Here is a 17239-nt window from a genome sequence, read left to right on the forward strand (position 1 = left end):
AAACATAATTTGCCACCAATAACTTAAATCTGTAGATACTTTACATCAAACCACAAAACAGGCATAAATGTGACTATAAAATACTTAAATTACACATTTGAGAAACTAGGACAGCATGGTGGTGCAGTGGTTAGCATTGCTGCCTTGCAGCGCTTGGGCCAAGAGTTCAATTCAAGAGTTCTGAGGAGCTATCTGCATGGAGTTTATATATTGCAGAAAATTGATAGAGTTCAAACACGTTATTGGATATTTATACCTAAGTGTCTGTAAATGTTGTGCTAATTTTGGCAAGCACCCATATCACCCTGCAACTCACAACTGGCAACTGAAATTAAGTAGGTGTGAACCTGGCCAGTACCTGGATGGGAGACCTCCTAGGAAAAACTAAGGTTGCTGTTGGAAGAGGTGTTAGTGAGGCCAGCAGGGGGAGCTCACCCTGTGGTCTCTGTGGGTCCTAATGCCCCAGTATAGTGAAGGGGACATTATACTGCAAAAAAAAGCGCTGTCCTTCAGATGAGACGTAAAACTGAGGTCCTGACTCTCTGTGGTTATTAAAAATCCCAGGGTGTTTCTCGAAAAGAGTAGGGGTGTAACCCCAGTGTACTGGCCAAATTTCCCATTTCCAATCATGGCCTCCTAATAATCCCCATGTATGTATTGGGTTCATTACTTTGTTCTCCTTCCCACTAAAAGCTGATGTGTGGTTTGCGTACTGGCACACTATGGCTGCTGTTGCATCATCCAGGTGGGGCTGCACATTGATGGTGGTGGAGGGGAGTCCCCATGTAAAGTGCTTTGAGTGGAGTGTCCAGAAAAGCACTTTATAAATGTTAACAATTATTAATTAATATTATCATTTTATTATTCTATCTGCTTTGGCAACACAGTGTCTTATCGAGCATGCCAATAAAGCTTCTTAAAATATAATTTGTGTGTTCAGTGAATCCAGGTCCAATGTAATCATAGCATTAATTTTCAAATGACTATAATTTAATTTTAAGATTGCTATTTTATAAACTATATATAAATATGAATCAATGCTTATTCATTATTAGGCCCTAAAACTGTTAAAAAATTAATAAAATCCCAAGACTTCAAAAATAGAAAAAAACAGGGGAGCATATTTCCTGCTTCCTTTCAGCTCATTTTTTTACCATATTGTGTTTATTTCAGCTCTCTTTTACTATACTTTCTTCACACTGTGTTCATTTCAGCTCACTCTTGCTACACTCTTCAGGAGAGTCCCCATTACCGATAAAGCACTTTGAGTGGAGTGTGCAGAAATGAGCTATATAAGTGTAAGGTGTTATTACTATATTTATTATATTATTATAAAGAAAATACTTGTTTCATTTTCATCTACGAGTGTGAACAGATAATTTCACATTTCAGCTCACACATATTTTTTCACATATTTTACATTTTCAAATACAATAAACCCTGATACAGTTCTTAATGAAATAACCAGCATCCTTACTCCACATCACAAATTTAAATAACAAGAATGACAGCCTATGGTGGGTCTGCCCATTCCTGATCTAAAGTCACTATCAGCAGAAAAGAATTTAGCTTTTTTTTCTTCCTGGGTGGTTACAATTCCACAGGTGATACTATCACAAAACAGACTATGGGTTTGCACAGACTGGCCAGACTGTGAACACTCCTCTTCTGACAATAGACCCAAACCACATTCCAACATCTCACTTACTCACATGAGACCCAAAAATGAATCTAGATTGATTTTATATATTAAGTCAAGACAGATATGACATAGGAAACAGTGACATTTACCAACCTTCCAAATGCTCCACTAATCCCCTTTCATCCTTTCTTTGTCTGTTCATTTAGTGGAACTATCCTCTTTCTGGCTTGTTTTTCCCTATTACTACTAGAATTAAAAAAAAAAAATTACCTGCTGAATATCTTGTTACTCCGAAAAAAAGATAATCCTGCCTTTCACCTAAATCACATCCTCCTCTGTTTAGGTCTCTGCCCATCTCAGGATGATCTGGAATGGTCAGGTTTAAGACACTCTACAGCAGTGGTTCTCAAACTTTTTGGACTAAGTACCACCCCTGATCAAACCAAAGCATCCAAGTACCAACTACAAGTCATCTTCTCATAGGAACCCCAGAAAATCTCAATGACCAACACGAGCGCGCGTGTGCGCACACTCACATACACATTATAAATATAATAATAAATTTTATTTGATATAACACCTTTAAAGGTGGCTTCTCAAAGCACTTTACAGAATGACAACAGGAACGACAACAATTAAAAATAAACAATAAAAAAGCACCATTACAGTGAGAGGGGTGAGCCTGTTTAGTCAAGCAAAGCAGATGTGAATTCATTGGTCGAGCCTTGTTTCAATTCACAACAGAGTCTAACAGATTTTAAATCATCAGGCATTTTCTTGACGGCAAAGGACTCTTGGTGGATGCTGCAGTGTGTCCACTTCATATCTGAAGCAATATCTCTAATTCGTGCAACTACCGCTGTGTCGGCTTGTCATTGCTCTTGCACCGTCTGTACAAACTCCGACGCATTTTATCCAGTCGATGCCATTCTCTTTGATAAATTCATTCAGAAGTTGAAATATGTGCACTCCTGTAGTTCCTGTTGGTAGCAGCTTACAGAACAGAAAGTCCTCATGGGACGTACCCTCAAACTCGTATCTAATGTAAACGAGCAAATTGGCCAAATCGACGACATCTACAGACTCATCTAATTGCAGTGAAAGCATCTGCTCATTTTAACGTGCTCTAACAGCGTACTTTTGATATCATCCGCTATATCAATAATTCTATGAGTGACTGTGTCTTTTGAAGGGGTCAGCAGGTCGAGCTGTTTAGCAGCTTTTTCTCCACACATAATATGTGTCAGCTCTTTTGCCAATGGTAAACAAAGTTCATCACAGCGTGGGGCTTACCTGCTTTAGCAATCCGCAAGCTTGTATTTTTCCCCGTTTCCGTTTCAGGAGTGCGTCTCAGAAGTTAAAAGAAGTATTTATTTCATGTGCACAGTGACGCTCTGTGTATTTTTCTCAAATTAACCTAGAACAGTTCTTAAATATTTTTCTGCCTATCACACTTTCCTGTGCTCACAAGATTGCCATCATTCGTAGTATGCATTTCTATGCTTTCCTCTGCTTACAACATTACAACATTGGCATTGTTCCATAATCATGCACATTCTCCTACCTCCCTATTTGCTGCAGATACCTTTTTTTAAATACAATTGGTCACTTACGTTCGTAGCATGCATTTCTATACAATGGTCTAGAATTACATAGTAGCTCTTGTGTTCACTCAAGTATTAGCGCGTGCTGTATCGTAGTACGTAGGCTGCGTATTTGACACAAACTAATTTTATTAAAATAGAAAATATGAAAACCCATCCCAATTTTTCAGTGCACACAACAAAGATCCAGGGTCATATGGCGTGGCGCTCCACAGTTTGAGAACCACTGCTCTACAGGATACGTTTGTTATGACACCGTACCTATTGTGACCCTGATATAAAGCAGGAGATTACAGACCAATCTTCAACCTTAGTTCAACTAAATGTCTTAAAGAAAAGCAGATTCTTAAAAACCCCAGGGTCATTTGACAATGGTCTCTTTTACCACTTGTATGTTCTCTAACCACCAGGTGTCACTGTTATTAACGCAAGATCCCACTGGAACAAAATGAAAAATAAGTCTCCTTTACCTATGCAGAAGTGAGAAAACCAAACACAGCTGCTGTATAAAACCCTTGAATTCTCATTAACAAGATCCACATTGTTTGGTAATAAATCCTATATGATTAGAAACCCATCTTGGAGAAAAAGAAAAGATCAAAAGAAAAAAATCTACAAATTCAGAACATCTTTAAGATAATAACACTGCCTTGGTCCTGAGATGACTTTTTAATTGAAAGCATCACATTGAGAGAGTTGACATTAAGGGCCTCAATTTAAAATTCAGTTTCAGAATGTTTCAATTGCAGCATGAAATATTTAAACTCCAAACTCAAAATCAATTAAATTATAATGCAACTAAACTCTCATGTGAAAGCACAGTTCCCTGCTGTCTCTCTGGGGGTGCTGTGACTGGTGATGGGGGTGACTGGAGAGGAACACCTGTGGTGCTCTGTAATATCAGTACACCTATAGACAGAATTCAGCATATAATAGCCATTTGAAATAGTGCTGTGATTTGTAATTCCATCATCTTACATATATCATCTATTCACAGCAGTAGAAATGTTGTACCCTTAGTAACATGCTTGCCATTTCTGAAAAGCATCACAAAAATGTGGGTAAGGTGCAGCTTTCTGTCAGGCAGGTTTCAGGTGATGGCTGTCTCTCTGAAAAACCTGAACTTTCCACCCTTTGAGAATATTATCAGCTCACTCTATACACAGCATATGTGGCTACATTCTGTATTTGAACAGGAATTACCAGGTTGTGCTGCCTAAACAAACAGTGTCAAAAGGCTGACACAGGGAACATAATCAGAAACATTATTTCCTTTGAGCTCTGCTACAGAAACTAGGCTCCCAGGCTGACAACAGGCAGTTAGGTTAGAACCGTGGTTCTCGAACTGTGGTACGTGTACCACTGATGTCATGCGTAGCTCCCCCAGGTGGTATGCCAGATGACCCAGGAAATTTGTTGTGTGCACTGAAAAAGTGGGTCGGGTATTCATATTTTCTATTTTAATAAAATGAGTTTATGTGTCAAGTACGCAGCTTACGTACTACGATACAACGCACGCTGAGAGCACATATTTCTGCTTCTTGATGAATTTATCTAAGAGAATGGCATCGACTGGAAAAAATGCATTGGAGTTTGTACACCCGGTGCTAGAGCGATAACAGGCAGCCACAGTGGTTGCACGAATTAGAGAGGTTGCTCCAGATATGAAGTGGATGCACTGCAGCTTTAAAATCTGTAAGACTCTGCTGTCAAAGTTGTGAATTGTATCAAGGCTCAACCAATGAATTCACATCTGCTTTGCTAGACTAAACAGTCTCACACTTCTCACTGAAATGGTAAGTGCTCAATGCTATTTTAATTATATGTGTATATGAGTGTGTGCACATGCACTCATGTTGGTCATTGAATTTCTGTGGTTTCTATGAGAAGATGACTTGTAGGTGGTACCTGGATGCTTTGGTTTGATCAGGGGTGGTACTTGGTCCAAAAAGTTTGAGAACCATTGGGTTAGAAGAAGCTTGTGGTAATATCACCAGGCACACTTGGAGCTTGCATCCCGTTGTCAGCACTGTCAGTTCTGTGACTTGTGGGGTGAGTCAGCACTGTCTGAGGATCACTGGAGAGGTTCGGGGTGGAGTGGGTGAGTTTCCCTACAAATACCATGAATTAAAAAAACAAACCAAGAACGAGTCCCAACGAAGAACCTGGCTGAAGCTGTCCATCCCAAACAGAAAACAAAGCAAGACAGAGCACAGTGCTTGGTCCACATAAACAAGAATCGCTCCAAACCCTCACTCGCTCAGACCTGTTGCTGTCACACAGGCAGATCCATAATGCACATCAAGAACACCAAGGAAGGAAGACAATCTTTCACTGTAATAGGCATCTTCATCTGCAAATATGCAACCATGACATGTGTCCACCTCTCAGAGCCTATTGAAAATGAACCTTGTGCACAGGGTGCTGCCATCACTGCTGCACCTCATTCCCCTTGCCTAGTGTAAATCCCAACCCAAGGTTGACAGGAACCATGTGTCCAAGCATTTGATCCAGTTTCCTGGATCCGCCTTCTCTAGCAACAATGAGTCTGTGACTATTAACATCTAAATAACTTGCACCTGGCTAATACACTAGAGAAAAGAAAACTACTGCGGTACTGCAGCTAGCTGTAATTAATAATAGCAACATTAATAACTTTCTAGCATTGATGAAAGCCTGTGTTTGAATACCGGATTGCTGGTGATTGAAAAACTGTCTTTCCCAGAGATCCCACAGGAGGGCGCTCACTCCTTGCAGTATGTTGTCAGGCTCTGCTGTACCTCTACATAAACACAAGTCTTTAGTTTTCTGATAGGAAAACTATCCTGATCCATTGACAGAACTTGAAAAGTATAGAAGGAAAGAAGCAGCTCAAACTTGAACTTCCTTCCAACTAACAGCTACCGGAATACCTAAATTAAAACTGTAGAAAAGTTCATTTACTCACAGTTCATTGAATATAATGGGATTGCTGTTTGCACTGTCTTTTGTTCAAAACATCTTCATTGAGTTTAAATTGGAGGATACTGGTGCTGGACTATCCTATCTCAAAGAAAAAAACAAAATTACGTGCATTATATATACAGTAAGGTGTCAACATTCATGAAAGTTAGGTGTTTAAAACCCTTGTGATTAGATGAAATTGTCTAGTAACCTCACATCTTATAATAACCACTTATTAAGTCTTCCCATAAAGTATTAACTAAATAAGGGATAAAAGCCATTAAACATGTGTAACACTTCCTAATACATGTAATCTCACATTCGTCATAAGTAAATGATAAAAATAAATAGGGGAAGTGGCCTCGGCTGATAAAGTGGCTGCAGAAGCATTTCCTGAGAACCTGAAGAAGCTAATCAATGAGGAGGGATAAATTCTTGAACAACTCTTCAACACAGATTAAATGGACTTTTTCTGGAGAAAAATGTATCTTCAGAAATACATCTTGAAGGAGGAGTTGCAAGCTGCAGGATTCAATGTGAACTGAGTGATGTTACTTTTGTGCAGCAATATGGCCAGTCACATGAGGAAGCCAGGCCTGCAGCACCTCGTTGTCTGCGAACCCCAGGCATTACATGGGTAGAATAAGAACTTTTACTGCTAGTCAAGTAAGAAGGCTTGAGTGTCTACCCAAATCTTTCGGGACTGGTTTCATCAGTGTGGTATACTTATAGTGGATAGGATACGACCAGCTCAAAGACTTGAATTTCAACCAGCACTTAAGATTTGTAATTTGCCTCACAATCCTGAAACCTTACCGTACAGCACTTTTCATTCCTAAGAAACCCAAATCATTTTAATTATAGGAGGGGACTACCATCTACCACGGAAGTGCACTTCCACCTGGGTGACATGCAGCTGCCAGCAGCCACAATGCACAGCAGACCAGGGGGAGGAGTGGGAAAATACTGCACCAGATGAAATAACTTTAGATTCCTGCAGAGATACTCAGTAACCTTGACAGCAGGGTTACCACCTCGTGAAATGATCATATCTTAGAAACTAAGCAAGGCTGGGATTGGATCTTTTGCAAATTTTGGTCAGAGGTACTTAGCTGGGACACTGGATTTAACTACCCTACTCTTAGAAACAGTGTCATAGAATTTTAATGACCAAGTAGTCAGGACCTTGGTTTAACATCCTCTTACAGCACAATGTTGAATTCGGGTTCAGATAAAGGAGCATCACCTACTGGGACCACTGCTTACAGCTTCAGCCTGGTGTTCCTCAGAAGTATCCCATCCAAGTACAGACTGGCCCCAACCCTGCTTAGCCTTTGAGGTCTGAGAAGATCACGATACAAAGTGATAAGCCTGCTGTAAACAAATTTATTAGCTCAGGAATATAGTCTATACAAAAACAAAATATTTCCCTCTTCTCTCAATCTCAACAACAAACTATTTTTTCCATTCAATACCACCTCACTTAAAAATAAGGTTGATTTAAATCATATTATATATGGGAAAAAATAGTTCTAACACCCCAAAAAGGTACACAGTATTTGAAGGGGTAAGCTGACCTTTAATAAACAAAATGCCATAGCACATTTCATGATGTTATACTGTATATGTGTTACATTGCCTGGCACACTCACCAGTACTGGGCAGCCTCGAAGGCAATCACTAATAAAAACATTATTACAAATAGGAATTATTTTTATAGGCAGAAGATACAATCTAACTCTTCATCAGACAATATAATACCAGTGAAAAGCTGGCTTCTCGCTGCAGGTTCCTATCAGTCTCTTTATTGCTTGCCCTCTGTTGATTTCCAGCTGGCAGTCCTGTCACCACAATCACTACAACCTGTAATTTGGAGTGGGTAGTAATTATTCTGCCATGGAATTGCAGCCCAGAGTGGTGATTCACTGACAGAGATGCACTGGCTGTTAATCTGAAGCTCTCTCTTCACATCTGTACACCTCGTCTTTTTCCTTCCTGAAATGTTTCTTTGCAAAATACAAGATGCATTTGCTGACCTGAAATGCCTCAGTCCACCTCTTAAAGCAGCATTGTAAATGTCAGAACCAATTGAGTTTACAGTTCTACAGTACAATCCAAATTAGCTTTACTATCAGATGCTAAAAAACTTAAAATGTATCAAAACATTTCCATTTTTTTTAATTGGAGCAATTTCTAATGTTTGTGTCTCACCATATCATTAAATGATCATGTCAGTGTAAGGATGATTTGTGATCTAAAAGCATTTTCCTGGGGTGACTGGGTACAAAGCTAAGTCAAGGCCCAGGGGTGGAAGGGTGGCAAAGCACTCTAATGCCTGTTAGTGAGCAACGTGTTTTCTGTGATCAGACAGTAGGAAAGTAAATTGCCTACCAATCAAGTCTGTATGTTAGTTTTTCAATTAATTTCTAAAACGATACAGATCTCTCATACCTGTACTTGACAATAATAAATGACTCCCTGAACTCTGGTGTGGTGCCACCAGGACTAAATCCCCCACTATGATTTTAGGTAATCTGAATAATCTGAATAATTATCTCATTAGCATCTGATTCAGGTCTTAATTCTCATTCATCTTTATTCTCAGTTTTCTGAACTTTATTCAGTACTGTGTAAATCATGACATTCTATTTACTGAGTTAAAAAGCATATATGTACTTTCTGGTACTGGTTTACATCTTAGCTACTGTAGCTGAGTGCTGATATTTTACTTAGATGTACAGTACTACTACTACTGGGACATTTTAGTTTTGAGGATGGTTAAATGAAATATTTCCCTGGGCCCAATACTCTCCTAATCCTCTGCTATTATTTGTTTCCTGTTAGTCAAATACTAAAATTATATGCATTATGAATTAATATTTCTATGCATGATAATATAAGAATATCAATGTCCACACTAAACCTGACAGAGCTGTTTCAGTACTCAGTTGACTGAAGTTCTGCTACAAAAGCTCAGATGATACAACTTTATTTTTTATTTATGTTTTAGTTTTTATTTATGTTAAGGTAATGTAATTATATTGTTCTCATATTTTCACAAAAAAAATAGTGCTGTATTCTTGTCAGCTAATGGCAGTGTGCTTGAGTTTCAGTCTAAAATGATCAATTTGGAGGTAGTTGTCAGATCTGGAATGACTTTTGAAACTTAGTTCAGAATGTTTTGAATACACATTTTTGCATCAGACAAATATTGCTAGGCTGTGTCCTATGCCCCTTGTGTCTATATTGCAAACCTGGCTCATTCATTTGTTTTTTCAGGGTTTGATTATTCAAAAACCCACTCCAGGAGTCCCTAAAAATGAGATTTAAGTAACACTTTGTTCAGAATTCAGCAGCTAGAATCCAGTCTAGATCATATGCAAGAGATCACATTACTGCTATCGTACAGTCATTACACTTCTTGTCACAGTTTGAGTGGATTTTAAAACCCTCCTGCATACATCCAAGGATCTACACGATATAGTACACTAATATCTGTCTAATGTATTGCCTGTTTATTGCCTTCCACATTACTGTTGCTTAGATGATTCCGGTTCACTCTGTCCCCAGTTTGTCTGCACAGTAGGTGACGAGAACTTCTGTTGCTGTTCCCCAAAATCCAGAACACTACCCTTAGTGGACTTGCTTTAAAACTAAAAATCTAGAAAAGCTTCTTAGTGATAATTTTATCCTCTGCATCTGCTTTTTATTTGTATCTATATTAGCAGTTTTCTTTAAGTTTATTTTGTGTAAAGGTTTTGTGAATTGCAAGCTGCTTTCATATTATTGTTTCTAAAGGCACTATATAAAACAAAGGTTGGAATTATACCCTTAATACCTCCTTACTACTGCCTAGCAGTCACCTAAAAAGACGTTCTGCTTAACTTGACATCAACATCATTGTTTTACAGGATAAAGCAGCACCTTATCAAACTAGCTTTTTATTTGCTTACTTCTTGCTTGTCCGATAGATAAAGAAATCTTAGAACTAACCATCTGCTATTCTCTGTTCTCTATTTATTTTTAACATATCTAACCATATGTGTCCTATAGGACTTTTTGCATGCAAATAAGATGAGTGTTATTTCCTCTATTCCACCAGAACATTCCCAGGAGAAAGATTTAACATTTGGGAGACTTTGTTCTTTTGCAGTCAATTCACAATTTTTAAGTGTTTGCATCACTAATATCTTAGCTATCTCTTAGCATATTCACAAGCCAAAAACCCATTTTTGACCCTAGAACAAACATTTTATCTCTAATGGAACAAGTAAAGGTTTATTCCATGCTGAAAAGAGAAGAAAGGAGAAACAATGTTTCGGCTATGGAGCCTTCTTCTTGTGTGAATACTACTGACGCAGCTACCTACTTGAACCACTTTATCTCTAATACTTGAACAAAATCAGACCTAAAAACAGTGCACAAAATTTTCAGGTTTACATAGGCAACATTTACTATTAAACATTATTAAATCTCAATACTTTAAAGTATAGCAAATCACCTCACATATATTGGTGTACGAAACAGCTTTCAGGGCAAGCAAGTTGTTGATTTATCATCACATTTAAAACTGGCAAAATCTTCGGCTGGGCTTCTGATATACCTCCCAGTAACAATTCCTGTCTTTCAGATGAGAGATTTCACCGTTGTCACAGCAATCAGAGACAAGAAAAGTTCAGGATACACATAGTGTAACTGAATACGCCAAATGTGATAACAGGAGAAACAGGAGAACTGAAGACACACTAATCCTTGAGAAGTGACTTTACAAAATAAAACTCCCCGCCGCTGGGAGAGTTTTAAGGGAATAATCCAGGATGTGTTGTTGTGCAGCAGTGCTACTCATGTTCACAGGATGTTAGGAGCAGAAAGCCAGAGAGGGCAGGATGAAAGCAGCAGAATGATTTGTGTCGCAGACACTTGAAATTGGACATGGGAAGAGACGTGCAGACAAATAAATGTTAGATTTTGTATTATCATGAGATGTTTGCATATGCCAGAAATGTGCAGTTGACGTCAGATGGCAGAAAGAAATTAATGAAAATGACCCTAGAAGTCAAATTTGTAAATTTGTAAATGTTACTTTTCGAAAGACCGACTGGTTAACAATCATAACATGGTGTGCTTTGAAGTTTAGTTTGAAGCTACAGAGTCCAAATCAAAAGTTTGAACTTTATAAAAGCAGACTTTGAAGGGATGAGACAGTAAAATAGAATAAGATATAGAATCAATGGATGGCAACAGTTTAGACAGATTTTGTCGAAGCACAGAACAGATTTATCCAAAAAGTGATACAAAGGCTAAAAATCAGTATGCCAAATGGTTCAACAAATCAGTTCATAACTGACCTGCCCAGACTACCCTTTTATTTAAATTTTAACAGGTTTCCTTCAGCCTGAACCAGCAGCTAAACTTGCAGTGAACATTACACACAACACTTCAGCGCCAACTCCTAAAACTAACCTAATCAAAAGGCTGGTCTTATCACAAGACAATCTAGACTGGTCTAGTCTGACCTCACCACAATACTTTCTCCTATGTTCTTTACCACTATATTGGAAGCTCTAATCTAGAATTAGATTCCTTTCTTGCAATTTAATGTGAACACCTGCACTTACTTTCTCTGTTGAGTTTCCCTGAGCCACCCTCAAATGGCTTAAACTGACACAGACATCTACAAGAAACCAACAAGTCTGATTTCTATTACATGTAAGGATATTGAAACAGTAAGTAGAACTAAACAAGAGAATTACCTAAATGGAAATATGATCCTAGGGAATAGTAAACATGGATTTTAAAAAAGAAAACTTAAGCCTTGCTTAACTCACTTGTTGCAGGTTCTTTAAAAGCAACAACAGTAGTGAACCACACAGAATAAGATGTATTTAGATTTTAAAAAGACATTCCCTGCTTAACATTTTAAATTTAAAGTTTGTCCATAAAAGAAAAATTGTTGACCATTAGCAACTTGTTGTTAGGTCAAAATGTTACGAGTCAAAATGTTACGAGACAAACTGAAAAGGTGCAGACAGGAGTTCTGACTGCATTTAAACAGGTACAGGTACAATAATAATTTAAACAGGGTGAAATACCAAACCAGGTGAAAACCATTTTCTATTTGGTAAAAAGGATCAATATTCCACAGCCTCAGGGCCACTGTCCCACAACCCTCATTGCAAATGAGAGGTTTTAAAAGTGGGATGAAGACCAAACTCCTTCTATTGACTATGGACTGCCACTTTTTGGAAGACTATAACCTATCAGTCCTTAAAGCGTATCATATCTGGAAGCCATCAGATGCCAGGTCTCTAAGAAGTGCAATGCCAGACATGACACAACCAAATATTACCTCTGATGACTCAGAGCAGACATAAAAGTGTTCACAGTAAAGCTAAACACAGTGAGGGACACATAAGTCAATCAGCCAGGCTGTTAGCTGATGTCTTTGAACAGCTCCTCACTGGTGCGGTAGCGTTACTATGGTTTCACTGCTCTCAGAAGAACATGCAACAGCCCTGATTTAGGCCTGTTTTTAGGGGGATTTAGGGGGACACAGGGATGGACATGAAGGATCATCAGGTGAGTAACTCTCTTCCCTTACTCATTTACAGGCTGTGAGGGGAGATGTTATTGTTCCTTTTTTCAATTTAGTGCAAAATAAATAAGGCTCAATACAACCGTAAAGCCTGAAAAACTGAGATTGAGGGATAAAGACAAGAAACTACATTAGTCTCCATGACAAGCTTCAGTCTAAGACTAATCAATCTAAGCCTTCAGTCTAATTGGTGTGCAAACTGGCTAAATGGTTCTGTGGCACCTGTATTGGTGTGTGCATTCTGCCTCTTCAAAAGCTTCTGCAAAGCCCAGAGCTCCCCTGTCTCACGAGCCCAGTGCATGTAGCCACATGCACTGGGCTTGTGAGACAGGGGAGCTCTGGGCTTTGCAGAAGCTTTTTTTTGGTCCCATGGACAGTGTTAATGCTGTTCTACTTTGGGATACAACAATAAAGGAAATCAAATGTAAATCATTAAAGACATGATTATGAAATGGATGCCAGAGCGGCTACATGTTTTAATGTTTACAAGGAGCTCCTCTTCCTTGGCTGGTTGTCAATCTGGTTAACACAAGTATCACAGTATCCATGACTGCATTCCAAAACTCACCCTTTCTGTCTGCATACAAACATCAACACAACAGCCATGTCTACAATCCTACACTCCTCTGAATCAACTAATTAATCACTGCTGTGCAATCCTGCACTTCTTGTACTGTAGTTAAAACTCACCTTCACCTAGACTTCACCTAAAATTACACTACACAACAACTCACGGGTATCTATGACTTTGCCTTGCTTTTATGAAAAACAAATGTTCATTATTAACTTTACAACTTTAACACTCCAGATACAAACATCAACCAAAAAATACAGAGATACTGTTATAAATGTACTACTAAAAATAATAAAGGATGTTTCTGCATATGCAGTACTTGTGCTAGTGCTCCACATTTTGCCACAATTTGTTCATAGCGAGAAGGGTTTCTCAGAATTCAAAGGCCAGAGCTGAAGAGTGAGTGAAAACAAATGCACACTGCTTGTTGTCCAGGTACTGAGTAACTGAGTAACATTGAGGGGAAGCAGTAGTTAACAGAAGTGTAAAGGTGGCTTAGCTGTCCGTGTCCATGACTGAGCTGCCAACCATGACAATCGAATTAGATGTCAGCTTAGACAATTCTGTTTTTCTGTGCTGAGAAACAGCTTTATATATATATAATATATACATTTCCATAATGCTTGGGTAAGAATGAGGTTGACTTCTTTAATTAAGTTACTGTAGGATACAATCTCAAGAAAATAACCGTAGAGCCCAGAACAGGCAACTCACCTTGCAAGGCCTCCTTGGCACGAGCCAGCTCCTGCTCCTTCTGTGCCAGCTGCACCTTGAGCTCAGTGGCAGACAGCAGCTCTGCTGAGCAGCTTCCCTGGGAGGACTCCTCCAGATCCTTCGCCAACATCTCCTTCATCTGCCTCAGCAGATGGACCTCCTCCTGCAGCTGGACCACCTCCTCTCGCAGCAGCACTAAGCACAGAGAGCAGGACAGAGGGTTTGAGTGACCAGTACACTGAGCACTGAGAGAGATTGTGAGTCTGAATGACCAAGGGCATTGCACATTGAGACACATTCTGAGACTGAATGACTGATGAATGACTAAAGTGTCCAAGGAAAGCGTGGATAAGAGCACCCGCTAATTATTTTCAGAGATGGAAGTCTTTGCTCAACACCTTACCGCTTACTGAAACAATTTCCCTAGATACAGTAAAATTGGTCTTACCCTCTGTGTCTGCAAACACTTAATATCAGAAATTGAAAATAACTGGGTAAAAACATCTTTGGCTAAATATTATATTTAAGCAGCAAAGGACATAATTGGTAGATTCATCAAGCTGAATTAGCTTTTTTCAGGTTTAAATATTCAATATTTATAAAAAAGACAACTCCATTGTAAGACTCGAAAAGATTGTTTCAGCGAGAATATTACATCTCTTTGTTCATATATAGATTCAAACACCCCTGTCAGAGTCTAATGAACACCAAAAAGAAGCTTATCATGGGAACAACTGTTTTGACATCTGCCAGAAAAGCTTTGGTTACTTTACCAACAAAAGTACTATTGTTGAAGTGAATTAATTTCTCCTCACTTATACTAGAGTCTTACACAGCCACACCTAACCAAAAATAATAAACTACAAAGAACATCAAATCTAAGCTGCCAAAATGTTTTCCCACTAATTTGAATAACTTGTCAAGGGAACACTGTTAATGAGTTCAAATCCACAGACGTCAGTATGTGGTTTACATCTTACGTCAGCTGCAAAAGAGTAGGGAGAGGGTTATGCAGAAGAAGCACAATGTCAGAAAAGTGGATTATTCTTAGCACACCTTCTGTTTCTGTTACCAATGTACAGGGCTGAAATACCTGTGACAACATATACTACAGATATAACTGAGCTATTGTAGCCACATGTAAGAACTATCAAAGACAGAATAACCAGGCACCCTAAGTACATGACAGATAGGTAAGTTGCAGCATAAGTACTTGCTTAGATACAGTATATTTTAGCTCTTGTGGTGGGAGTGGGTCTGGGGCGAGATTTCTGGGCACGCTGTTCCAGGGCCAGGGAGACAGATGTCTGTGAAGTGACTGCATATTAATTAACAGGCTCGCATAGGTTTTTCAGGACAGTATGTGGCTGGCACCTGTCAGGCCATTTCCTGAGGTTTGTGAAAAAGTAGTCTTTACCAGCCTAGCTGGAGAACATATGTGGAACTCAATTAAACACCTGCAATTCTGTCTCTGATCCTGGATACCAGACATAAAAACACAAGGAATTTCCAAAAGTGTGGAGGTCAGGTTTTTCACAGGACCAACAATCTTCATATATCTCTGAGCCTCCTGGAGATATATCTAACAAGATGTGTACAGCAGGACATTCTGCTCTATATTTAGGAGTAAGAACTCCATGTAATTCTTCTGCAAGATTGAGACAAAGCTGATTCACTCCTGTGTTTTTTCAGCTTTAGCATCATAATTATTTTACTTGGCAATCTGGTAATTAATGTAAAGCACGCAACAGAACATTCTAGTACCATAGCAGTTGGAGAGCCAACTAACCAAGTTCATCATCTCCTGGATTAGTCACAAGTTCCTGAAACAATAACAATAATGTGTAAAATGTCTCTACACATGACAGGACTTTGGTGCCCTGTGGTTTAAGACAAAACTGTAATTTGTTTTAAACACTGCTGAGCATACTGAGCTTCTTTATATATATATTGCTGACAACTGCATTACTGGATCTACACTGCTTTTTAAAGTTGTGTTAATTTTCCTAATGCAAACAAATGTTATAACTTCACTTCTGTGCCTTGAGATTTGCAAGTCACCTCCCAGGTTCTGCTCCTCAGTGTAGTGCTTTCACACGTTTTAAAACAATGTCGTATCACTGCTGCAGGATAGCCAATCACTCAGATGAGAGAGAAGAGAACCATCACCCTGCTTTAAAGAAATGATAAAAATATGGGCAAAAACATTTCTGTCCTGGGAAAATGCAGCAGCCTAAAGAAACAGTAAACATGAAAATCAGATTGATAAAGGACCCATTCTGCTGTGTATGTGTCAGACCAGTTTACTTGGCTGTTTAGTGTATCACATTTTGCAAGTGGCACTTCCCTGAGCTGACTGTGAGAACTGTTTCACAGTCTCATCATTAATACAGATTTATTGGAGCAGTAGAATAATAAGAGACAAATTCTAGAAGGAATGGGAAATGACAAAATCTAACAACACTTATCAGAAGTGCAGGTGTGTGGGCAAGTCATGGATAACAATGGCAATTGTATTAGCATATCTCAAATTAGGCAGTCTGCAGAGGCGAGACATGGGCTGTCTTGGTTTCTAAAGGTAGAACAAAACAGTTATCAGCATCTCTAGGATTTATTTAGTTATCCTGTTGTTTATTTGATATTTTCAATTCTGTTTAAAATGTACATTGATATATAAAAAAAATCACATTGTACATCTAAGTTGAAAGAAACTCACATATACTGTATATATCCCAAGGGGAAAAAAGCTCCAGGGGTCTTGTTTAATACTACATGTTTAATATCAAGATTTGCGACCCCCATTATTTTTATAGTCAGATAATTGTATTATGAATGTCACCCAATGGAAGAAGATTGATTTCACAGATGTATGGTGTAAATCAATCTTTAGAACAGTTGACTGCAGTCCTCAATGACTGGCCAATAGCTGGTTGATCTGGAAGAAGAAGTCAGAAAGAAACTAGAAGCCAAGCACAGTGGTCCACTGCAGAAAAAAAAACAGAAGACAAAAGGCAGAAACAAAGAAACCTCAAAATATTTGAAAGTACAAGCCCAAGCAGAAATCACAATGTTTCTTCTCATAGAAACAGGTGAATAGTTAAGGAATGAGCCTGATGATCCTGAGCAGCTGTGGTGTGTAATTAATTCAGACAACTACACCTCCTCCC

At 38.7% G+C, this 17239-nt stretch overlaps 1 protein-coding gene across 1 annotated transcript in view; it reads right to left on the reverse strand.

Moving 5' to 3' along the window:
- The window catches only part of kazna (kazrin, periplakin interacting protein a), a 607183-nt gene that overhangs the window by 117467 nt on the left and 472477 nt on the right, over positions 1–17239 (reverse strand). Inside the window, exon 5 of the mRNA XM_088937941.1 lies at positions 14073–14267. Within this exon, the coding sequence (XP_088794067.1) occupies positions 14073–14267 (195 nt within the window). The remainder of the gene's footprint in view (positions 1–14072; positions 14268–17239) is intronic.

Source organism: Atractosteus spatula, chromosome 20 (assembly GCF_055471065.1).
Source record: "Atractosteus spatula isolate fAtrSpa1 chromosome 20, fAtrSpa1.hap1, whole genome shotgun sequence".
Classification (NCBI taxonomy): Eukaryota; Metazoa; Chordata; class Actinopteri; order Semionotiformes; family Lepisosteidae; genus Atractosteus; species Atractosteus spatula.